Here is a 25,834-nt window from a genome sequence, read left to right as displayed (position 1 = left end):
ATACCTTGATATTGGGGGTTTACATAGTTTCTCTCTAAATTTTTTTTTCATTCCAATTGTTTTCCACAAACCAATCTCATCTTCGAAGATAGGAAGGTCTCCAACGGGTGGTGTCCCCAATTCGGTGGATTATAGATTCAAAGACGTCAACAAGAGTCAGTTCTATGTATCTTTTAATTTAAAAGCATATTTAGTTCTTTATTTAGAACTTTGATTCTAAATATTGTCAATGTACTGGTATTTTGGAATTTTCAAATTAAAATTGATGAATGGTTTTGTAAAATCTTTCACTGCCAAGAGCTTTTATCCCTTTAGGGCACACATACCAATTAAACTAATGCAAGACCGTTGACAGTAGTTAATGGTAGCATCTCACAAAGTGGAAGTGGTTGGCTTACCAACGGAAGATTTTCAATCATTTCTAGCAATCCCTTTTCTGTTTGAGTATGACCTTCCATATTTTCTGCTATATTACTTATAGTTAATATCAAATGTGCATCTCTGCCATATATGCTAATATCACTGCCTGACTACTCTTGATGTTGAGGCGTTGTTCATTTTTGTTCCCTACACAGAAAAGAAAAAAAATTATTGTTGTTTATTTATAATCTAAGCAATTTTAAACAATATAAAGCGGTAACTAATGAATTAAACACTAACTGTTGAGTTTCTACAGTAGATTCTTGAAGATGTGACTCTTGAACAAATGGATTCTCATGGATGATCACATGTTTGTTATTTTGATGGTCATCATTCTTGTCCAGATTGTGATGACTAGAATCATCACGAAGATCATCATACATGTTGTTAATATCATCAAACAATTGATTCTGGTTCTAGTATAGAAAGAAAAAAGGATAATAAAAAAAATAGTTACAAAATGATCGTGTATCCTTAAGCAAACAATCGTGTAGAATATCTAAACGGTTGTTTTACCAAGGGTGATCGATATTTCAGATGGGATATGCGATCGTTCATATGTGATATGCGATCGTGTAAAGATATATCAAACCTTTGTTCTGTCAGAAGTCGTGCTAAGAAGAGTTGAAAGCTTGTAATAAGATCCATCAAAACTGAAAGATTTTACATCAACACGTTCCTGACACAGTACTGCAGTATCAATGAGCATCAAATTACGTGAGATACATATTAGAAAATATCTAACTGCTCAGTTAATTTTTTATGGACATCAAATCACCTTTTTTCAAGCTTAAGGAAGGAAATGTCGGCACTATATATGTCAGAGTTGTGCATTGCAATGGAAGTGCCAACACGAGGTGATACATGTGTGTCTTTCTGGGATGTAAATGCCACTCCCCGACTAGGACCAGCATAGTCTTAGGGAGAAAGCATGCTAGGAATTGGAGTTGTGTCCTCAATTTCTCCAATTTTACGAACAAAAAACAAGTCGAATATGTAGATGCACACTCTTTGTCATAAGAGATATAGCAACGTTTTTATGGGTCATTTTGAAAAATGGCAAAACTACTTTTTCTTTTAAATTTTAGCAAATAGAATTTTTTGCACGTGTGCATGATATTTTATAAAATACCAAAATATTCACCTTCTCAAACAGTAATTATTTCGTTTCTACGTTGTAATTAATTTATGTTATGCATTTATTAGCTTTTAATTATTTTTTACCTGAAAAAGATACATCCTTTTTTCTTAATATCTCGGGACTCAACTAATTGATTCAAGATTTTAATTTTATTCAATCTTACTAATTTCAAAATAACCTAATTAAATTTCAATTTCAAAATAACAAAATTATTTTTTTTCGAAATTTGAGAATCTCAACGATAGATTTTGTATCAAAATAACTTTAATTGAATTTCAAAATTAAAAAATATCAACTTGTACACTATTTTTATCTCAAAATAACATTAATGACTTGAATATCAAGATAATTGAATTATTATTTTCAAATTGGGAGAAATTTTACATTAACAAATATCAACTTGTTCGCACACACACAGCGCACACGTGCACAACACACGCACACACACACACCCCATCCACACACGCACACGCACGCGCACATATGCACACACGCACAAGGATGTGTAAATTAATTAAAGTTAAAAAACAAATACATTAATTATGTTTAGAAAGAGTTTTAAACCATGTTCATTTGACTTAATAACATTGATTAATTATAATTTCTATCAATATTGGCTTAAAACTGTCATTCGTGTAATTATTTCAATATAATGCGGTCTTATCCAATTTTACCAACAAAAAAACAAATCGAATATGGATCAGTAGATCTACACTCTTTGTCATAAGAGACATAACAACGTTTTTAGGGGTCATTTTGAAAAATGACAAAACTACTTTTTCCTTTGAATTTTAGCAACTAGCATTTTTTGCACGTGCATGGTATTTTATAAAATACCAAAATATCAACATTCTTCAACTGTAATTATTTCGTTTCTACATTGTAATTAATTTATGTTATGCATTTATCAGCTTTTAATTATCTTTTACTTGAAATAGATATATTAACTCATATCATAATATTTTTCTTAATATCTCGAGACTCAACTAATTAATTCAACATATTAATAACTTTATTCAATCATACTAATTTCAAAATAACCTAATTGAATTTGAATTTCAAAATAACAAAATTGAATTTCAAAATAACAAAATTATTATTTTTCGAAATTTGAGAGTCTCAACGATAGATTTTGTATTAAAATAACCTTAATTGAATTTCAAAATTAAAAAATATCAACCTGTTCACTATCTTTATCTCAAAATAACATTAATGCCTTGAATATCATGATAATTAAATTATTATTTTAAAATTGGAAGAAACTCAACATTAAAAAATATTAACTTGTTCGCACACAAGCATAGAAGCACTGCGCACACACGTACACATGCACACTTACACACACGCGTGCACACGCACACCTACACATAGACACCCACAGACGCACGAACGCACGCACACACACATGCACACGCGCACGCATGCACACACACACCTATCCACACGCGCACAAGCACACACACATGCACAAACGCACACACGCACACACGTAAACACATACGCACACGCGCACAAACACGCACGCGCGAGCACACCCACACACCCAAGCACACACGCAATAGCCCGTGCACACACACGCACGCACAAACACATACAAACATGCACACACCCACACACACATGCACACGGACACTCGCACGAACACACGCACATACACATACGCACACCTACCTACACGCGCACATATGCATAAAGATGTATAAATGAGTTAAAATTAAAAAACAACTACATTAATTGTGTTTAGAAGGACTTTTAAACCATGTTCATTGACTTAATAACATTAATTAAACTATAATTTCTACCAATATTGGCTTAAAAGTGTCATTCGTGTAATTATTTCAATATAATGCGATTTTATCCAATTCTATTAGCAACAAACATGTCGAATATGAACCAGTAGATATACACTCTGTCATAAGAGATATAGCAACATTTTTATGGGTCATTTTGAAAAATGGCAAAACTATTTTTTTGTTAATTTTAGCAAATAACATTTTTTACGTGCATAATATTTTATAAAATACCAAAATATTCACATTCTCCAACTAAAATTATCTTGTTTCTATATTGTAATTAATTTATATTATGCATTTATCAGCTTTTAATTATTTTTTACCTGAAAAAGATACATAAACTCATATCATACTTTTTTCTTAATATCTCGGGACTCAACTAATGGATTCAAGACTTCAACTTTATTTAATCTTACTAATTTCAAAATAACCTAATTGAATTTGAATTTCAAAATAACCAAATTGAATTTCAAAATAACAAAATTATTATTTTTCAGAATATGATAATCTCAGCAATAGATTTTGTATCAAAATAACTTTAACTGAATTTCAAAATTAAAAAATATCAACTTATTCACTATCTTTATCTCACAATAATATTAATGGCTTGAATATCAAGATAATTAAATTATTGTTTTAAAATTGGGAGAAACTCAACATTAAAAAATATCAACTTATTCACACACAATCACACGCGCACACACATACACATACACTTGCACGCGCGTGCACCCATACACGCACACACACACACGAACATAGGCACACCACACAAACACACACACATGCACACGCACAAAACCGCACACACAAATGCACACGCAAACACGCACACACCTACTCACGTACACATGTATGTGCGCATACACACACCCAAGCACACGTGGACATGCGCACACACGAGCGCACACACACGCCCACTGATGGTTCAATTTCATCGATAGTTCCTATTTTTGCTGACAGTTTATTTTTTGCCATTGATAGAGGATCTTCCGACAGACCTACCTGACGGTGTGTGTTGACAGCTTAATTTCGTTGGCAAAAGAAAAGTTGATTAGTTTTTGAAGATTTACTGACGATATTTGTCATCGACAAAGGGTAAATTTCTTGTAGTGCATGTACGTCAAACATATCGAATTTGTTAAGTGTACCAATGAAGTATAACAAGTTTATTAGTGGTGTATCAAGTGTATCAAACTTATAAGTGAAGTCTTTAAGTGTATCAAACTAATCAAGTGTATCAAGGTCTCAGGGGTATCAAGTGTATCAAGAAGAATCAAGTGTAACGAGAAGTATTATGTGGAACGAGAAGTATTATGTGTATGAAGATGTTTCAGGTGTGTATCAAAAAGTATCGAGTGTATCAATGAGTACCGAGTGCATGAATTGTATCTATCAAATGTATCAAGTGTATCAGTAAGAAGTATCAAGTGTATCAAGGGGTATTAGGTGTATCAGACGTGTATAAGTGTATCAAATGTACATCAATAACGAGGGCATTTGTGACATTTTACCTCTTGATGTGTGAGTTGGTCTTTGTTTTTGTCATTTTCTCAAATAATAAAGTATGTGTTCTATGGACTTAATTATTATAACTTATTTTGCCATTTTCGCAAGTGTCCCTTAATTGTAATACATGTATATGTGACATAATCTAATCAAACTAACTCATAAATGGACTTAATGTATCAAGAGGTATTAGGTGTATCAGACGTGTATAAGGTGTATCAAATGTACATCAATAACGAGGGCATTTGTGACATTTTACCTCTTGATGTGTGAGTTGGTGTAACGCCCCAAACTCGAAGGTATTTTATTTTAAGAGATTTTTTCGATTTGTACAAGATTTATTGTTTTGAAGAAAATATGTTGAAGGGGGGAAAGAAGATTTGAAAATGTGATAATATAATTATATATATATTTATTTATATTTTAGTTTTATTATTTAGTTTAAATAAAAGAAAAGAAAAAGAAATTTTATTATATATATATTATTTATATTTTAGTTTTATTTTTATTATTTAAATAAAAGAAAAGAAAAAAGAAATTTTCCTTCCTTCTTCCTCCCGTGCGTCCTCCATCCCTTTCTCCTTCCCGTACCCTAGCAGCCGCACATCCCTCTCTTCTCCGTTCACCCAGTCGGCCACACAAGCTGCCGGTCGTTTCTTCTTCTTTCCGGTCGTCTTCCTTTTCTCCTTCGGATCGAAACCGCCGCGCCCATTCGCTCACAACCGCGTGCCTCTCCGCTCACAACCGTCGTGCCTCCCTCGAAAGCAAATCGTCGTCCAGATCTGCATCGCCGAGCCGTCTAGGTCCTCGCCGCCGCATGTGCTTCACCCTTGCAGTTCGCCGTAACCCAGATCCGTCGCTGCAATCGTCGGTCGGTTCGTGAAGCAAGCCGTACGCGTCACCTTGCAGCAGTCGTCAGATCTGCGTCGCCGTGCCCATTCCTTTCCTCTCCGTTCGTGAAGACCTGCTGCGCAATCTCTGTCTCCGTCGAAGCCAAGCCTAGCCGCCGCCCGTTCCTTTCTTCTCCGTTTTCTACACTGCCGCGCGACTCTCCGACCGCGTCTGTCTTCACCTCCGTGAAGCCGTCGACGCATACATCTCGTGAAGTCATACACGGATCCAAGTCGATCTCTTCCTAAATTACGTGTCCCCTATCAAGTCGACGTTCTTCTGCTCGTTGTAAGACGGAGTTACGATTTGAAGCCGATTTTCTTTTCCAGTTGAGTCGCATTCAGTGTTGCTCTATTTACAGCCGCTTGATTCGTTCTTGATTGTCATTTTTGCCTCGCCGTGAACCATTGGGCTCATATTTGGGTAAGAACAAGTTATGGTTTTTGTTGGTTTCTTGGTTTTTGTTGAATGCTGCCATTGGATTTAATTGTTGGCGAAATGCTTAATTCTTGAAGGTACATCTTGATTCAGTGAGCGAATCCTTGATTTTCCAAAAGGTTGAAGTGGACTTGATTTTCCACTTCTTGGGTAAGTTGTGGAATTTACATATGGGGTAATTTGAATGGTTGAAACTATTTAGAAAGATGTTGATTTTATGATTGATTATGTTTAGGATTTGATTCATTGGATTTAGTAGATTGAAGAACTTGCATAAAAGTGAGGTAAGGGATTTTATTTTCTACTGGACTCACCTATGCTTTTGAATTGTAATGTTAGTCACCTCTGATTGAGTAAATGTGTTGAGACAATATATATATACGTATGGATGTAGGTTCGGTGTTGAATGTATACTGTGGATGACTGAAAATATATATATACACATGGATTGAAGTAGACTTGATGTTGAATGCATATTGTGATTGTCTTGGAATATATATATATGTGTGTGGATGTAGACAGGACGACAATTGTAGATTGTGTTTGTATGAGATGCGGATGTGAACTTGTGATTGTCGTTTAGACTGGGTGTACGTTATACTAAAGTATGACTGTGTGCTGGTGAACTGAGAGGCGTTATGACTATATAGTTTGATTGACTGACGTATTAGTATGTTACTGACAGACATTGGGCTAAAGTGAGATAAGTTGACTGTTAGAACGTTGAGTGAAAGAACTTTATATTTTGAAGTAACTGAAAGATGGTACGAATGGATTGAGGGGAAAAATTGTTAGCTTTTATTGGGATGTGTGCTTTGTAGGTGTCCCACGGGATCACCAATTATTCTGCACCTTCGGGAGCATTAGACTGATATGTGTTTCTGCAGAACACTACACTGAAATGTACGTCCCTCGAGGCGTTAGACTGAAATGTGCATCCTACGGGATCACAAGACTGCGACTGTACAGGGTGTCCCAATAGAATGTTAACAATTTATTTTTCCCTGACGGGACCAGTAGAGGGTCTCTTACTGGGTATTTTTATACTCACCCTTCTTATGTTTAATTTTCAGCAAAGGTAATAAAGGCGGCAAACCGGCGAGGGGCAGGAAGGAAGCGTGATTGCCATAGGAAATGTGTTATTTTGCTTCCGCTTATTGTTTTTTTTTAGGTTTAAGACGTTGTATTGAAACTTAGCTTACAAACTTTTATTTGTAAAATACTTTTTTTAAGTTTTTGGAATATTTGAAAATCAGGCCTGACTTAAAGTTGTTTTTCAATTGGCTTACATTTCATTTTGTATCAACCAAAGTCTTTTGTCAAAAATTAACGACCTCGACTTACCTAGAAAAGTTGGGTCGTTACAGTTGGTATCAGAGCCTAAGTTTTAGGTTCTGTAGACTGACTTACGATGTAAGTCTATGTTTTATGTCCCTATGGCTAACGCGACCCTTCGTCTCTCGTCAGGTATCTTTATGCTTATATGTATGGTTTATTTGCATGAGTTTGCCTAAATTAAACTAGATTGCATGACGATAAAGACTCTTATGCTTATGATTAAGACTTTTTAAAGAGTGTTGTTGGTGGATAATAGGAATTATGCCGCCAAAGAGAGGTGTACGTAGAGAGGTCGTAGAGGCTGGGGTAGAGGAGCAGGTCGTAATCAACCTACTGAGGGTCAAGCTGAATAGCGAATTCCTACTGCACCCGTGACTCATGTTGAGTTTGCTGCACTGTCTGCTCACATGGAGCAGAGGTTCACGGAGCTTATGACGGCTATAGCTCAGAACCAGCAGGCACCTGCAGTTCCACCTGCACCTGTGGTTCCCCCTGTACCAGCAGCTCCACCTGCACCAGCAGCCCCTCCTGCGCAAGGATTGGCTGCACAACAGCCGCAGACATTACCGAACCAACTTTCTGCTGAGGCGAAACATTTGAGGGACTTTAGGAAATATGACCCTCAGACGTTTGATGGGTCACTGGAGGATCCTACTAAAGCTGAGTTGTGGTTGTCCTCTGTGGAAACCATATTTAATTACATGAGATGTCCAGAGGAGCATAGAGTTCAGTGTGCTGCTTTTCTTCTGAGGGACAGAGGTATTATCTGGTGGAGAACTACGATGCGTATGCTAGGTGGAGATGTGAGACAGATTACCTGGGATCAGTTTAAAGACTGCTTCTATACCAAGTTTTTCTCGGCTAACCTTAGAGACGCCAAAAGCCAGGAATTCTTGGAATTGAAGCAAGGACATATGACAGTCGAGGAGTACGACCAGGAGTTTGATATGCTGTCGCGTTTTGCCCCTGAACTTGTTGGTAATGAGCAGGCTAGAGCTGATAGGTTCGTCAAAGGATTGAGAGATGAGATTAGAGGCTTTGTGCGAGCACTAAAGCCCACTACCCAGGCTGAAGCGCTGCGCCTGGCAGTGGATATGAGCATTGGGAAGGATGAAATTCGGGCAAGGAGTTTTGATAAGGGATCGTCGTCTGGTCAAAAGAGGAAAGCAGAGCAGAGAACTGTGGGAATTCCTCAGAGGAACTTGAGATTAGGCGATCCTTTTTGCAGTTTCCAGCAGAGTTCTGGCGGGGCAGGAGACACTACTCGAGAGAAGCCACTATGCAATACGTGTGGGAAACACCACCTGGGTCGTTGTTTGATGGGAACGAGAGTCTGTTATAAGTGCAAGCAAGAGGGACACATGGCTGATCGATGTCCCTTGAGATCTACTGGGGCTGGACAGAGCAGTCAGGGAGCGAAACCTCCACAGCGGGGTACAATCTTTGCCACTAATAGATCATAAGCAGAGAAGGCCTGCACAGTGGTGACAGGTACATTACCAGTGTTAGGGCATTTTGCCTTGACCTTGTTTGACTCGGGGTCTTCTCATTCATTTATTTCATCGCTTTTTGTGACGCATGCATGCTTAGAGGTGGAACCCTTAGATTATGTTTTGTCAGTGTCTACACCGTCTGGAGAAATTATGTTGTCTAAGGAAAAGATTAAAGCATGTGAAATTGAGATAGCTGGTCGTGTGCTGGACGTAACCTTGTTGGTATTAGATATGCGTGACTTTGATGTAATTTTAGGTATGGATTGGCTAGCTACTAATCATGCTAGTATTGATTGCTCTCGTAAAGAGGTTGTGTTCAGTCCCCCTACCGAATCTAGCTTTAAATTCAAGGGGTAGGAACAGTAGTACTGCCTAAAGTAATCTCAGCTATGAAAGCTAGTAAACTGCTCAACCAGGGTACCTGGAGTATTTTGGCAAGTGTGGTGGATACTAGGGAAGATGAGACTTCCTTAACTTCAGAACCTGTGGTAAGAGAATACCCAATGTGTTTCCAGAAGATCTTCCAGGACTACCGCCACATAGAGAGATTGATTTTGCCATTGAGTTGGAGCCAGACACTACTCCCATTTCTAGAGCCCCTTATAGGATGGCTCCTGTCGAGTTGAAATAACTGAAGGTACAGTTACAGGAGTTGCTTGACAAAGGCTTTATTCGACCTAGTGTGTCGCCTTGGGGTGCACCAGTATTGTTTGTGAAGAAGAAGGATGGGTCGATGCGTCTTTGCATTGACTATAGAGAGTTGAATAAAGTAACAATCAAGAACAGATATCCTTTACCTAGAATCGATGATTTGTTCGATCAGTTACAGGGAGCCACGGTGTTCTCTAAGATTGACTTACGGTCAGGTTATCACCAGTTGAGGATTAGAGACCGTGATATTCCTAAGACTGCTTTTCGTTCGAGGTACGGACATTATGAATTCATGGTAATGTCTTTTGGTTTGACTAATGCACCTGCAGTATTTATGGATTTGATGAACAGGGTGTTTAAGGATTTCTTAGACACTTTTGTGATAGTCTTCATTGATGATATTTTGGTTTATTCCAAGACTGAGGCCGAACATGAGGAACACTTACATAAAGTGTTAGAGACTCTTCGAGTCAATAAACTTTATGCTAAATTCTCTAAGTGCGAATTTTGGTTGAAGCAGGTGGCTTTTCTTGGTCATGTGGTTTCCAGTGAGGGAGTTTCTGTAGACCCTGCAAAGATAGAAGCGGTTACCAGTTGGTCTCGACCCTCTACAGTTAGTGAGGTTCGTAGTTTTCTGGGTTTAGCAGGGTACTACCGGAGGTTTGTGGAGGATTTTTCACGTTTGGCTACTCCCTTGACTCAGTTGACAAGGAAGGGAACTCCGTTTGTTTGGAGTCCAGCTTGCGAGGATAGTTTTCAGAACCTTAAGCAAAGGTTAGTTACTGCACCGGTCCTTACAGTACCAGATGGATCCGGAAGTTTTGTGATTTACAGTGATGCTTCCAAGAAAGGACTGGGTTGTGTTTTGATGCAGAAAGGTAAGGTGGTTGCTTATGCCTCTCGTCAGTTGAAGAGTCACGAGCAGAACTACCCCACACATGATTTGGAGTTGGCAGCAGTGGTTTTTGCATTGAAGATATGGAGACATTATTTGTACGGTGAAAAGATACAAATCTTTACTGACCATAAGAGCCTGAAGTACTTCTTCACTCAGAAGGAGTTGAATATGAGACAGCGAAGGTGGCTCGAGTTGGTAAAGGATTATGACTGTGAGATATTGTACCATCCTGGTAAGGCGAATGTGGTGGCTGATGCTCTTAGTAGAAAAGTATCACATTCGGCAGCACTCATTACTAGACAGGTACCATTACATCGAGACTTGGAGAGAGCTGAGATTGTAGTATCTGTGGGGAGAGTCACCTCACAGTTAGCTCAATTAACGGTGCAACTGACTCTGAGGCAGAAGATTGTTGATGCTCAGAGTAATGATCCTTATTTGATGGAGAGACGTCGCCTTGTTGGAACAGAGCAGACTGATGAGTTCTCCATATCCTCTGATGGTGGATTGATGTTTGAGAGACGTTTGTGTGTGCCAGCGAACAGTGCAGCTAAGATTGACTTACTAGATGAAGCCCATAATTCTTCATTTTCCATGCATCCTGGTAGTACGAAAATGTATCAGGATCTAAAACGATTTTATTGGTGGCGGAATATGAAAAGGGAAGTGGCGGAATTCGTTAGTAAGTGTCTAGTATGTCAGCAGGTTAAGGCACCTAGACAGAAACCAGCAGGTTTGTTACAACCTTTAAGTGTGCCAGAGTGGAAGTGGGAGAATGTGTCGATGGATTTTATTTCAGGGCTGCCTAAGACCCTGAAGGGTTTCACAGTGATTTTGGTTGTTGTAGACAGGCTTACGAAATCGCACATTTTGTACCAGGGAAATCCACTTATACTGCTAGTAAGTGGGCACAGTTGTATTTAACTGAGGTTGTGAGACTGCATGGAGTGCCTGTATCGATTGTTTCTGACAGGGATGCACGGTTTACTTCCAAGTTTTGGAAGGGACTTCAGACTGCTATGGGTACGAGATTAGATTTCAGTACAGCCTTTCATCCACAAACTGATGGTCAAACTGAACGTTTGAACCAAGTTTTAGAGGATATGCTACGAGCTTGTGTTCTAGAGTTTCCAGGTAGTTGGGACTCTCATCTACATTTGATGGAGTTTGCTTATAACAACAGTTTCCAGGCTACCATCGGTATGGCACCATTTGAGGCTTTGTATGGTAAATGTTGTAGAACCCCTATTTGTTGGAGTGAGGTTGGTGAACAGAGGTTGATGGGACCTAAATTAGTTCGGTCTACTAATGAGGCTATTCAAAAGATTAGAGCACGTATGCAAACAGCGCAGAGTAGACAAAAGAGTTATGCAGATGTACGGCGAAAAGACCTTAAGTTTGATGTGGGAGAAAAGGTATTCTTGAAGGTAGCACCTATGAAGGGTGTTATGCGTTTTGAGAAGAAAGGGAAGTTAAGTCCTCGTTTTGTTGGACCATTTGAGATCTTAGAGAGGGTTGGTGTTGTGGCGTATCGCTTGGCATTACCACCATCACTCTCTGCAGTCCATAATGTTTTCCATGTTTCGATGTTGAGGAAGTATGTGGCCGATACATCTCATGTCGTGGACTATGAACCTTGGAGATTGATGAGCATTTGAGCTATGTAGAACAACCTGTGGAGATTCGCTAGAGAGGTAAAGATGCTTCGTAATAGAAGCATTCCATTAGTAAAGGTTTTGTGGCGGAATCATCGAATTGAAGAGGCGACATGGGAGCGAGAAGAAGAGATGAGGACTCGTTATCAAGAGTTATTTAGGATTAGAACTTTCGCCTTAAGGAGGAAGAATGTAACGCCCCAAACTCGAAGGTATTTTATTTTAAGAGATTTTTTCGATTTGTACAAGATTTATTGTTTTGAAGAAAATATGTTGAAGGGGGAAAGAAGATTTGAAAATGTGATAATATAATTATATATATATATTTATATTTTAGTTTTATTATTTAGTTTAAATAAAAGAAAAGAAAAAGAAATTTATTATATATATATTTATTTATATTTTAGTTTTATTTTTATTATTTAAATAAAAGAAAAGAAAAAAGAAATTTTTCCTTCCTTCTTCCTCCCGTGCGTCCTCCATCCCTTTCTCCTTCCCGTACCCTAGCAGCCGCACATCCCTCTCTTCTCCGTTCACCCAGTCGGCCACACAAGCTGCCGGTCGTTTCTTCTTCTTCTTTCCGGTCGTCTTCCTTTTCTCCTTCGGATCGAAACCGCCGCGCCCATCCGCTCACAACCACCGTGCCTCTCCGCTCACAACCGTCGTGCCTCCCTCGGAAAGCAAATCGTCATCCAGATCTGCATCGCCGAGCCGTCCAGGTCCTCGCCGTCGCTTGTGCTTCACCCTTGCAGTTCGCCATAACCCAGATCCGTCGCTGCAACCGTCGGCCGGTTCGTGAAGTGCCGTACGCGTCACCTTGCAGCAGTCGTCCAGATCTGCATCGCCGTGCCCATTCCTTTCCTCTCCGTTCGTGAAGCCCTGCTGCGCAATCTCTGTCTCCGTCGAAGCCAAGCCAGCCGCCGCCCGTTCCTTTCTCCTCCGTTTTCTGCACTGCCGCGTGACTCTCCGACCGCGTCTGTCTTCACCTCCGTGAAGCCGTCGACGCATACATCTCGTGAAGTCATACACGGATCCAAGTCGATCTCTTCCTAAATTACGTGTCCCCTATCAAGTCGACGTTCTTCTGCTCGTTGTAAGACGGAGTTACGATTTGAAGCCGATTTTCTTTTCCAGTTGAGTCGCATTCAGTGTTGCTCTATTTACAGCCGCTTGATTCGTTCTTGATTGTCATTTTTGCCTCGCCGTGAACCATTGGGCTCATATTTGGGTAAGAACAAGTTATGGTTTTTGTTGGTTTCTTGGTTTTTGTTGAATGCTGCCATTGGATTTAATTGTTGGCGAAATGCTTAATTCTTGAAGGTACATCTTGATTCAGTGAGCGAATCCTTGATTTTCCAAAAGGTTGAAGTGGACTTGATTTTCCACTTCTTGGGTAAGTTGTGGAATTTACATATGGGGTAATTTGAATGGTTGAAACTATTTAGAAAGATGTTGATTTTATGATTGATTATGTTTAGGATTTGATTCATTGGATTTAGTAGATTGAAGAACTTGCATAAAAGTGAGGTAAGGGATTTTATTTTCTACTGGACTCACCTATGCTTTTGAATTGTAATGTTAGTCACCTCTGATTGAGTAAATGTGTTGAGACAATATATATATACGTATGGATGTAGGTTCGGTGTTGAATGTATACTGTGGATGACTGAAAATATATATATACACATGGATTGAAGTAGACTTGATGTTGAATGCATATTGTGATTGTCTTGGAATATATATATATGTGTGTGGATGTAGACAGGACGACAATTGTAGATTGTGTTTGTATGAGATGCGGATGTGAACTTGTGATTGTCGTTTAGACTGGGTGTACGTTATACTAAAGTATGACTGTGTGCTGGTGAACTGAGAGGCGTTATGACTATATAGTTTGATTGACTGACGTATTAGTATGTTACTGACAGACATTGGGCTAAAGTGAGATAAGTTGACTGTTAGAACGTTGAGTGAAAGAACTTTATATTTTGAAGTAACTGAAAGATGGTACGAATGGATTGAGGGGAAAAATTGTTAGCTTTTATTGGGATGTGTGCCTTGTAGGTGTCCCACGGGATCACCAATTATTCTGCACCTTCGGGAGCATTAGACTGATATGTGTTTCTGCAGAACACTACACTGAAATGTACGTCCTCGGGCGTTAGACTGAAATGTGCATCCTACGGGATCACAAGACTGCGACTGTACAGGGTGTCCCAATAGAATGTTAACAATTTATTTTTCCCCTGACGGGACCAGTAGAGGGTCTCTTACTGGGTATTTTTATACTCACCCTTCTTATGTTTAATTTTCAGGCAAAGGTAATAAAGGCGGCAAACCGGCGAGGGGCAGGAAGGAAGTGTGATTGCCATAGGAAATGTGTTATTTTGCTTCCGCTTATTGTTTGTTTTAGGTTTAAGACGTTGTATTGAAACTTAGCTTACAAACTTTTATTTGTAAATAGTACTTTTTTTAAGTTTTTGGAATATTTGAAAATCAGGCCTGACTTAAAGTTGTTTTTCAATTGGCTTACATTTCATTTTGTATCAACCAAAGTCTTTTGTCAAAAATTAACGACCTCGACTTACCTAGAAAAGTTGGGTCGTTACAGTTGGTCTTTGTTTTTGTCACTTTCTCAAATAATAAAGTATGTGTTCTATGGACTTAATTATTATAACTTATTTTGCCATTTTCGCAAGTGTCCCTTAATTGTAATACATGTATATGTGACATAATCTAATCAAACTAACTCATAAATGGACTTAATCGATCTCATGGACCACAAATTCTTCAATTACTTGCAAATTTGGTGAGTTCCTTCAAACGGTGGGCGAAGAGCTTAATTTTGAGAGAGAGAAAAAGTCGTGAAGAGTATTTGCGAGAGAGGGGGAACGTCGCCAGAGAGCATTTGCGAGAGAGCTAAAGACAGTGACGATGTGGGATGAAGTAAGGTTTTTTTCGGTCATTGTTCACAAGTGGGATGAAAGCTTCGAATTATTTGTTTTAAATCAAAAAGCATATGATTGAAGGAAAACATTGATTTTTTATTAGGGTAATTTTTAATGACACATAATTTATGCCATTATTTACAATGCGAAAATTTTGTCAAGAAAACCAATTTGTGTCACAAAAAATTTTGTATTTTTATTTTTAACGACACATTTTATTCCCTCATATCCCTTTTTCTTGATTTCAAGTGTCATTAAAACTTATATTTCTAAATAAATTTATTCGACGAAAGTGGCTAGATTGGTGGGTTTGACGGCGAAGGCTTGTTGTGGGAGCAACGACAACAGTGGTTGGAGTGTGGAATCGACGACGGCAAGTGGCAAAAAATTGGAGGGCAAGGGTTCTTCATAACGACTCGGTAGCCCACTTCGAACTTTTTTGAAATTTGAGGTTTTTTCATTTGAAAATTTTTTAATGACAAAAAAATTGTTAATTAATGACGCAAAAATTGTTTTGAAATAAATTAAATTGTGTCAATATGATTGTTTTAAGAAATAATCCATATTTTTATTTTCAACAACACAATGTACCTCATCCCACCTCTTTTTTCTTTTATTTTCAACGACACAATGTCTTGATTAAAATCCATTTTTCTAGTAGTGACTGAAAAAAAACTGGACAAAATCATAATATCTTTGATAATTAAATCACCAGTTGGTTTGAACATATATAATCTTGGATCTATTCTATTATGATATGACCATGGTACATCATGAACATACATTGACTAAAAAACTTAAATTGATGAGTGAATGTAATAAATTTAATATTAATTATATGATCAATACTTTACACATGTATATTGGTATATCAGTCAATAACAGTAGTAAGACAAATTATAAAATATAAGGGATAAAAGTCCTACACATGCATGTATGGTATACTCTCTTGATAGCAAAATGCATTTATGTCAACTCATGTTTGAATGCATTTATGTAGGAAATTCAATAAAATAATTAAGAAACCTTGCAATATGTGAGAGATATACGAACTTCAAACAAATTTTACAAGTTTCAGCAAAAATTTTCAAACAACTTTTAAAGTTTAAGCAAAAAGTAACCGTAGGTAGGAAGGGGAGCAAAAGTGGGGTCTCGAATTAATTCTGAAAAATTAGTAGGCTTTCAAAATTTAGGTTCTTAAGTAGTAGAAATTATTGCAGAAAAATAAATAATTGCATCATTCAAATTGAATCAAACATATCAGGATGTTATATTCTCCACAACGTATAATGGAGTATAAACATAAAGTTTCTATATACAAAGCTATGTATCTCTACCCTTGACTTCTCTTTCTCTCTTTCTACCTTTTTTATCCTTTCTTTCTCCCATTCACTCAATACACTTGCAAGAACCTTCATTTTTTTTGTATTTAAATTTTCTTGGCACCATCCTTTTTTTAATTATCAAGGCTTTGTTATTGTGTACCAGTATTGTGTCGTGCCTCCTTCACTTCTCATCATCATTTTCATGTCACATCTCTACCTTGTCAATTTTCGTTTTTCACTCAGCTTTCTTTCTTTTTTGTCTTCACTACTTTCTTCGCTCCTTCTTCTCAAGCTCTAACTTTTGCTATTATCAACCAGTCTCAAATGACCATTGGAAAACCTATCGCCCACTGAGAGGCAGCCAATATAGTAATGCCTCTAATGATAAACTCCAATGAAATCAAAAGTTCTTCTTTAAGATTTGGAAAAATATATTAGATAAACTCGGACGTGGTGAACGCGGACGGACGGACGGTGAACACGGCAGAAGTTAGAGATCCTCAGAGAGAACTTGGCATTTTCGAATGCGGTAGAGACAAGTCTAGGGCTTCGAAGGATTCTTCTTTCTATCCAAACAGTCCAAAGTAAGCCAGTTATGGAGGGAGGAATACACATTAGAGAGCTCAGTTATGGATGGAGGAATACACAACTTTTTCTCATGGTCATTTTCCTCGTGGGCATTCTCTTCATGTTTCTTCTTATTCCGACTAAAATACAAGCACAAATTATTCTTCGCCTTCGTATAGGTTTGTTTGAAGAAGATTAAAAAAGTCCTTAATTTATCTCGACACTTCCAAAACCAGAATATAATACCCGTGCTACATAAATCCCTCTTTCCAAATAGTCGAACATGAACTATCCATGCATATCTTGGAATAAACAAGAGAAACCCTAACTAAACCCAAATAGAAAATACGTTGCAATCTAAAATATACTTAAAGAAACAAAAAGAAGTTTTAATGCTGTGGGTTTTTTACTGATCTTCTTCAACAACAAAATAACTCAACGCCACACTTCAATTTTTCCTTCCACGAATTGGGCTTTTAAAGAGTTTTCACCACGAATTTATCTTTTTTGGTTCGACAAGTAACAACATGTGAATCCCCAAATGCAAGGTTTTATTAAAAATTTAAAATATAATTTTTTTAAAAAAATTATAATACCTAAAAATATATATTTTTTTATATTTATAACCTAATTTTCTGTCATTGCATACTTGAGAGAAATATATTTTTCAATTAGCATAATAACCTTTATATAGTAAATTAAATTTGTAGAATGAGAAAAGACCTTAGATCCAAAAAAGTTATTTATTTATTATTGGAGTGAATTGTCTAATTAATGTAGTTAATGGATGGTTTTGTAACCAAAAAAAATAATGAAAATAATTTTCTAAAAGAATGAATGAAAATTTGGAAAGTTAAAAGGTTTTAGGAATTAAAAAAAAGGGTGTAACATTATAAAAGACTACCAAATATACTGTAAGAGACATGCATTAAAGGAGCTGAGGCATGCATACTACCAAATATACTATAAATAAACCAGAATTCTTTTTTAAGAAATTAAACAACTAATTAAATATAAAGAAGAAAGATTAGAAAATGAATGATCAAACAAACTATGACTCATTTATTTTTGACAGGTTCGGCCAGTATCACCTAACAATTCATTTTCACCAAGAGAATAAACATGAGTAGCCTTGGAATCAAGTTCCTCGATAAAAGCCACGGAGTTGATGGGTTAGAGACAGAACCAGAATTTGAGTTCAACGATGTGGATGCAAAATTTTGAAACTAGCAGCAACATGAAGTTAAGACAACGAATTATTTTCAATATAGAAAGGCTAATTGTAAGAAGTTGTTAATGAAGTGTCCAAATGCATTATGGTAATATTGGGTGCAGAATGTTTGGAAGTTTTATCCGTGTGCTGTGAAGCACCACAGAGTTGAAGCATATGAAACCTGTGTTTATCTGACAAAAAATAGTGTCATGATCATTGCCTTTCCATTCCATAAATTTATGGATAGCAGAAGAAAGAGAACTCTCAACACTTGAATCACCATATAGCACTCTACATCCAGGTGGTGCCTTGATTTTTGAAGATTTAGTTAAAAGCAGTGATAAAATTGGTACAGAAATTACAGTGCATTTCTCGATATGCAACAACATTAAGAGCAACTTAAAGACAACAATCATCAAGAAATCTAGTATTTAAAATGTACAAAGAGCAGTAGTAAACATATGTATTTTATGGCTGACTTTATCCATAATAAATGTTGGATTAAATCATCAAAATAAAACACAAATAGATAATTATCGAGTTTTTCAATGGAGGATAGAGAGGAAGACATGCATGCACAACTACTAGATCTATATGGTGCCAGACTGCCAGTAAAAATTTAAAGACACACATGACAACATTATTTTGGATGAAGTTCTAATATTGCAACCATGGAGGAAAAATCAGCAAATCTTAAATAGATGTAGTAGTCCAAATGATAAAAGTTTGTCTCAAGATAATATTTTAGTAACTGCAGATGCATTGTGTTGAACCTAACCTCTTGTGTTTCACGGTAATGAACAAGGACAATGTGTTCAAAGGTCCTGAACAAAAAGCAGAAGAAAGTCATAAATTATATAAGTAGAACACGATATACTGCCACTGTCTAATTTCATTTTTCTTTGCTTGTAGCATGATGGGGATATACCCCACTGAAACAACTGGTAGCAAGCAATTTAACAATTTTCTTTCAACCATAACATACTTATCTAGGAGCCAATAACACCGCGAACAAAGGTTGGGCTATCTAGTCCATGGGCATAGTATACATGTAATCTTTCTACATTACCAACATGCTGAAGAGAAAGAAAAGATTATCAAAGCACACCTTTTCTTAAGGCTTATGAAAATTACCATAAATCTAAACACAGTTAATATTAGACCATTGAACAACCTATAGATTCAAAAGAAAAGACTCAAACCACCAATAGACTGGTTAATCATTTAAACTGATCTCCAACAACATGATACGCAGTATATCGTGCTAGATCCATAATTACCACATGTGGACTCCTATGGTAATTTCATTGATGATACACAGCTAGTAGGCAAGATTATGAAATGAAGACGGTATGTGAGAAGATTGAAAAGATCAACATGATAAAATTATAGGGATTTGAATTTATATCTTAAGAACACCAGAGTCAAATGCTTAAGCTGATTAACTGTGTTAAATTTAACTCTATAATATATTTTAAATCTGAACAATCATTAAACAACTACATTTTGAATAAGCTTTAGAGAATATTAGCAAAAGCAGTAGAAATTACTTCAAATTTGTAGAGAAAGCACATAAATTATATTCTAGAGAAAGAGCATCTGAATTATATTCTACAGAAACACGAGCCCATAGCATGTCTACGGAGTAGCAATGACAGTGAAAAAGGGAATAGTAAGTAACTAATCTCATAAACCCCTTTCTCACATCTAACCAAGTTCTTTCACAACATGCAAAAGCATCAAAATATTTAAGAAAACTTCCAATATTGCATTTGGAACTCATTGATTGACTTCAACGTTTAAGAGTCATAAAAGATACAGCTTACTTTCTCACCTGTCACCACTAAGCCTACGGCAACATCTTTTTATAAGATATTCAGCTAATCTTTAGATTGTTTACCGAATAATCGTCTATTGTTTTGTAATTGATCCCACCAAGTGCTTGCGCCACCTTGAAGTTTGAGAGCAACTAATCGAACCTTCTTGTGTTCGGGTGTATTGGCATAGTCGAAAAAAATTTCTACGTTCTTGATCCAATCAAGAAACTTCTCCACGTCCATTCGACCATTGAAGGTAGGGAGATCCACTTTCATACGTATTTCTTGATCTTCTTGAAAGTATGGTCGAAGTCCAAACCTTTGTTGAGGTTCTTGATGAATGTTCAGCAAGTTGTCTTCATCGAAAGAGTCAGAATCGTTTAAGAAATTTCCAAGTACGTTGTTTCCATACAATCGATTATTGTGGATGTGAATAGGTTGATTTCTTAGTAGTTCTTGGTTTACAACAGGGTTTATTGGTCTTTCTTGTCTTTCTTGGTTTGCTGCAATTGGGTTTCTTGGGGGATGAATTGCTTCTTCTAAAGGTTGGACATGAAATCGGGTAAAAAGGTTTGTTAATTCTACTAACGATTGCTGTATATCGACTGCCCTTTTCGAAGTTCTTCAATAGCTTGTTCTACCAACTGCAAGCCTTGGTTGAAGGAGGCTTCTGCGTCCATGGATAAGAGTGGTAGGATCCAAGTTTTTTTAGGGAAGAGTGAGCTAGGATCACACTCTGATACCAATTGATGCAGTAATTGCAAAGCTAGAAATCTTTATGTATAATGCCTCTTTTTTTTTATGTCTTATTAATGAAAATGAGAAGCTTTTTTATAGGCTGGAGATTACGAGAGTTGTTAAACTAACTTGGGGTTGAGTTAGTTTAACTTGGAGTTGAGTTAGTTATAACTAACTCAAGATACAAAATTGGTAATTCAAATAACTAATCCTAAACTATAAAAATGGTAATTCAAACCACTCCTCTAGGATAAAACTCAAGAAACATCAAGAAGGGAGATGTTCTACATCAAAGTGTAGAGAACGATTCAAAATCCTTGGTGAAAGGAATGAATGTTAACTAATGTGTGTTTATGTGAAATTGTTATGTTATGAGTATGTTAAGGATAAAGAAAGGTTTATGCGAGATAAAATTATTTGATGTTGTTTATGCGAAATGATGTTTATGAAAAGGTATTGCGAAAAGGATTTCATAAAACCTTAGTCTTTTAGACATTCTTTCAAAAATTCATCTTCCAAGATGAGGTGTTTAGGCCAAGTAGAGAAGAAGGTTGAAGGATTTGCAGCGAGATGACCAGACGTTTTGAAAATAGTTAAGCATTGGTTGTTTGGTCAAAGTGTTGTAATTATGTATCAAACACATGTTATTAATAAACATCTTGGTAGGTATTTATTATACTTGCACGCCTACTCTCACATTTAGCCATATGTTGTACTTTGTTTTCCACCTTGACTTTTAATGACACACAAACCAACTTTCCAAGGAATTCCCTTTCATTTTCCTATTAAATTTGGGCTTTCACACCAAATGGAATTTCTTTTTCTTATTTACTTAAAAAAAAAAAAGAAAATTTACCACGCCCATTTTTTTCATCTATTTCTCTCGTCCGGTTCTTTCATCCAACGGGTCCCACAACTCGATTATGAGTCTAGAGGATACTAAGTCAAACTTAGTGGTTGTTCGAATAAAACGCAGCTTCAAATGTAAGTATTCTAAAAACCTTATTTTTTGGTTTAGTCTCGTTAATTAAGCCCAATTAGGGTAGAATTTCGATTCTTTTTCTGTTGTGCATGTCTTAGTTCTATCAGTAACTCCCTTCAGGGTGATAGCTCTCATCAGTAGACTTTCCATTGCTGGTTTCTTCCTTAGTCATCATTGTATTGTTGTTTTCCACAATAGATAGGGTGAGTTGCAGTTTTACATGAAATGCACTGCTCAACCCACACTCTTTTCTCACTAGTTCCTTATTCTCAATCTTCAACGCAAATTTCATCATCTGGGCCAACCCAATCGGTTCCACATTTCCACTTCCATTTTTATTCATGGGCTAAGCCCAATCATCAAAGTCTCCTCTAACACTACCGTTTGAAGAAATGCTACTAGAGCTAAATATCGATCAAATCGGTTGCGGTAGTCTTCTACATTCATTTTCTGTTTGATTGAGAAAAATCTTCCAACCAAAGTTCCTTCTCGAATTGATCGAAACTGTACAAGCATTCGTTCTTTCAGGTCAGCCCAATTCTTAAAAACTTCCAACTCTTCTTGTGCTTGGTACCAATCCAATGCCAGATCATCAAAACTAATAACGCCTGTGGTTAATTTCTCTGAATCAGTAAGATCATGTATCTTAAAGAAGCGATAGGCTCTAAATGTGAGACCCATTTCTAATTTGAGTAATGAAGTAAATTTGGCTAGGTATTAAGAATTTGGCGTTTGAATAAATCCACGAAAAGGATTAAGCGATAAAAAAATTTATGGTTAAGTATACGTTATTGCGATTCAGTGGGTAGTTTGCGAAGGAAGTTGTGCGACCCATTTCTAATTCGAGTAAGGAAGTAAAATTCGGCTAAGAATTAAGAAGTTGGTGTTCAAATAAATCCATGGAAAGATTAAGTGATAAGATCTTTTACGGTTAAGTATACTTTTTTGCGATAAGTGTGTAGTTCGCGAAAGAAGTTGTGCGATAAGAAGCGAAAAAGTCTTTGCGTAAGTTAAGAAATGAAAGTTTTGAGTTTAGACTAGGAGTTTTGGGTGGTCTTCGCGAGAAGAATCAAGCATTTCGTGGAGAAGAAGTCTACGAGGAAGCCTTGGAGTTTAAGTTCGTGATAAGAGTTTTATGCGAGTAAAAGTTGGTTAGTTCATGTGGAACGTTTCTTATAATAAAAATATAATCAAGCGATAAGGTTATTCACGAGAAATGTTAAGTGGTTGAATTTATTCACGGTTTGGGTTAGGTGGGGAGCAAGGTTTGTAAAGAAAATGTCAAATCTGATTTGACATGGGTTAACATGTAAGATTAAGGATTTGAGCATGACTAGGTTAAATATTAAGGATTTGCATGACTAAGTTAGTATAAGGGATCTATAAAATAGGAGAATTTAGGTAACTAAGGAGGGGATGATGAGAGTTTTGTTGAAATGCTAAAGTGTTGTTGGTTTAGCCACACGAAAAGATGGTTGTGAGAAGGACTTCTTTAGTAAAGTTTGGTGAGTGCTTTTCAGTCAAAAGAATTTATGTTAAGAAACTTTATTACGATTTCTCTTTACTGATTCGAAAGAAGAATTCAGATGAGAATGTTTCAGAAAGATTTCTATGAAAAGTTATGTTTTCAAGCATTATTTATAATGTTAAAGCTTGATTTGATGACTATGATTTCAATATTATGTTTCTTTGAGATGATGCTAACTTTTGTGTGCACATAAAGAGTGAAGGCCACTATGGAGTGTACGAACTACATGGTAATAAGAAGCTGACTTATGCATTGAAATGAGCGTATAAAGCTTAGCGGTATGAGCAACAAAGACGAATTTGTATGTTCTCAGATGCTGTTGATACAGTAGTCTAAACGCGAGGTAATGAGACCAAGCGTAGAGAACGATTCGGGATCCTTGACAAAATGAAATGATTTTTTAAGCATAGAAAGGTTTATTTGAAATGAAATAATTTTTTGGTATATTTAAATGATTTGATATTATTTTTACAAAATGATTATGAAAAGGTATTGTGAAAGGTTTTCATAAAACCTTAAAGGATTTAAAAAAAAAGTGGACCATTCAACTTAATTCCCATCCACTATCCTCTTGTCCAACATGAAACTTTATCTTAGTAAAACTTCTTGATCCACTATTTTACAAAAATATTCAAAACAATACCATACTACACCAAATGTGATATTTTGGTAACACTTAAAATGGTCAGAAATACCATTTTCCTGACTTTTTTTTCATCGACCATTAAAGAAAAAGTATAGATGATGTTTCACAAAAACTTCCAAACCATTGTGTTAGTTATCGTTTTGGATGAGGGTTGGGGTAGAGCATCAATACTCAAAGGTTGTTAAGAATTAAGAACTAAGACTTGAAAACGAAACCGCCTGCCTGGTTGACAACAACACCATCCCACTAGAGTGCACAATGATGATTTATTGCATTAAGAAGAAGATGGCGCAGTTAACCTTAGCGCCGTAATCAGAACCTCAATCCTCCCTTTGATGAAACCTAAAGGTGTCATGCCTTTCCCCTCTACCACATTGAAGCTCTTTGTCTAACACTACAAGAAATGAGGGCTCTCTCGATGCATAAAATCATTGGGAGATATATAAAAAGCGTCAGAAAAGGCTTTTCTGACACACTAATATACGTCGGAACACAAGTCAGGAAAAATGTATCGGGAGTTCCTCTCCCGATGCACAATGTTGTGCGTCGAGAGTTTCTAGACATCTTCCGACGTTGTATGAACGTCGAAGATGTTGTCAATATAGCATCGAGAGATGTGTAGGAACCATGCGTCGGGAGATCCTCTATTTTTTTTAAAAAAAATAACTTCAATTAATTCCTAAATTCAAATTGAAAATTTTAAATTCAAACTCAACTTCAACACTTCAACCTCAACTTTAACACTTCAATCTCAACTTCAACACTTCAAATTCAAATTTCTAAAACCTACAACTAATTTAAAATTCTAACAACACTTGAAATTAAATTTCAATACTAAAACTTACAACTAATTCAAAATCTAAATACTAAAACTAATTTGAAATCTAAAATCTAACACCTAAAACAAATTTGAAATCTAAATACTAAAACTAATTAACTAAAACAAAACAATATCTAAACTAAACCACTTACCGATGGCGACGACGACAGGACGACAACAGGGACGGCAATGGAGATGACAATGCCCTCTTCTTCTCAATCTTCCTCTCGGTCTCCCCTCTCTCTTCATTTTCTTTCTCTTTATGTTTTTTTATGTAAAGAATGGAGTTAAAAAAGACAGAGAACTCCTGACGCACAACGAAAACGTCGGGAATAGCACCCTATTCTTGACCTGATTTGTTAAACGTCAGAAATCCCTAAACATATTCCCACGCGATTAATGATACGTCGGGAATCCCTAAATCTATTCTCAACGTTGCTGCCACCACGTCAGAGGAAGGCGTAACATACAATTAATGATCTGCCCTTCCTCCGACGGTTCCTAAGCTTTTAGCTTTTCTCCAATCACCCCTTATGCATGTTCTCAGGCGAATCTCAACCAAATCATAACACTCCATCAAAATAAAGAAGAACAGAGACACCTCAAAACCTTTAATAAAGCTAAGGGAGAAGAATGGAATGGCAGAGAAGAAGAAGACACCTCAAAACCTTTAATATTATCCTCTCACCACCAAATACCTCATCATTATAACAACATCCTTCACCTCACGACCTGACCGAACAAGCCCTTACCCGATAAAAAGGGCATTGTTAGCGAAGACGAATTCCTTAGGGTTGAGGAGGAAGAACTGCATCACATTCCTCTCCCTCCGCACACTACTATACGTAATTCCAAGGAGGAAGACTTACATCTCGCGTGTAAACCCCGATACCCAATAATCCTTAATTCATCTAAATAACTCAATAGGACATTAGGGGTTGATGTTAGGAGAAAGATGGTTTAAGATTGGATAGTTTAGTTGAAGTGTTATGGAAGATGTGTTAATATTTTTAAGATGACAAA

General features: G+C 36.7%; 2 protein-coding genes and 1 long non-coding RNA gene across 7 annotated transcripts; 2 read left to right on the top strand and 1 right to left on the bottom strand.

Annotated features, from left to right (window-relative positions):
- Window positions 1–248: 248 nt before the first annotated feature.
- LOC116405475 lies at window positions 249–1,493 on the bottom strand. The gene is made up of 4 exons (XM_031889464.1): window positions 1,199–1,493; window positions 1,013–1,110; window positions 661–836; window positions 249–567 (listed from the first exon to the last, which is right to left on the bottom strand). Exons 1-4 carry the CDS (start codon window positions 1,332–1,334, stop codon window positions 555–557), a joined length of 423 nt encoding a protein of 140 aa, XP_031745324.1. The 5' UTR covers window positions 1,335–1,493; the 3' UTR covers window positions 249–554.
- A 4,117-nt stretch (window positions 1,494–5,610) lies between these two features.
- LOC116405473 lies at window positions 5,611–6,628 on the top strand. The gene is made up of 3 exons (XR_004218611.1): window positions 5,611–6,177; window positions 6,270–6,342; window positions 6,428–6,628. It is a non-coding gene; the product is annotated as an uncharacterized LOC116405473 (long non-coding RNA).
- A 1,193-nt stretch (window positions 6,629–7,821) lies between these two features.
- On the top strand, window positions 7,822–14,739 carry LOC116405472. Of its 5 annotated transcripts, none has more exons than XR_004218607.1 (4): window positions 12,646–13,455; window positions 13,548–13,620; window positions 13,706–13,754; window positions 14,543–14,739. XR_004218607.1 is itself a non-coding variant. In XM_031889462.1 (2 exons), exon 1 carries the CDS (start codon window positions 7,938–7,940, stop codon window positions 8,991–8,993), a length of 1,056 nt encoding a protein of 351 aa, XP_031745322.1. In that variant the 5' UTR covers window positions 7,822–7,937; the 3' UTR covers window positions 8,994–9,021; window positions 14,543–14,739. The 5 variants fall into 5 exon arrangements, 1 of the variants encoding a protein (XP_031745322.1); XR_004218608.1 differs by lacking the exon at window positions 14,543–14,739 and adding an exon at window positions 14,292–14,352; XR_004218609.1 differs by lacking the exon at window positions 13,706–13,754.
- Window positions 14,740–25,834: the final 11,095 nt, after the last annotated feature.

The sequence above is a fragment of the Cucumis sativus genome, unplaced genomic scaffold (assembly GCF_000004075.3).
Source record: "Cucumis sativus cultivar 9930 unplaced genomic scaffold, Cucumber_9930_V3 scaffold108, whole genome shotgun sequence".
In the NCBI taxonomy this organism is placed as follows: domain Eukaryota; kingdom Viridiplantae; phylum Streptophyta; class Magnoliopsida; order Cucurbitales; family Cucurbitaceae; genus Cucumis; species Cucumis sativus.
This window is presented reverse-complemented; position numbering and strand designations above follow the sequence as displayed.

Bases quoted from the DNA above. Each gene is read 5' to 3' on its own strand.
- LOC116405475 (XM_031889464.1), bottom strand. From the start codon at position 1,334: ATGCTGGTCCTAGTCGGGGAGTGGCATTTACATCCCAGAAAGACACAC. The intron at 1,111-1,198 runs GTGATTTGATGT...TTGATACTGCAG, and splicing joins TTCCTTAAGCTTGAAAAAAG to TACTGTGTCAGGAACGTGTT. The intron at 837-1,012 runs GTTTGATATATC...TTTCTATACTAG, and splicing joins CGACTTCTGACAGAACAAAG to AACCAGAATCAATTGTTTGA.
- LOC116405472 (XM_031889462.1), top strand. From the start codon at position 7,938: ATGGAGCAGAGGTTCACGGAGCTTATGACGGCTATAGCTCAGAACCAG.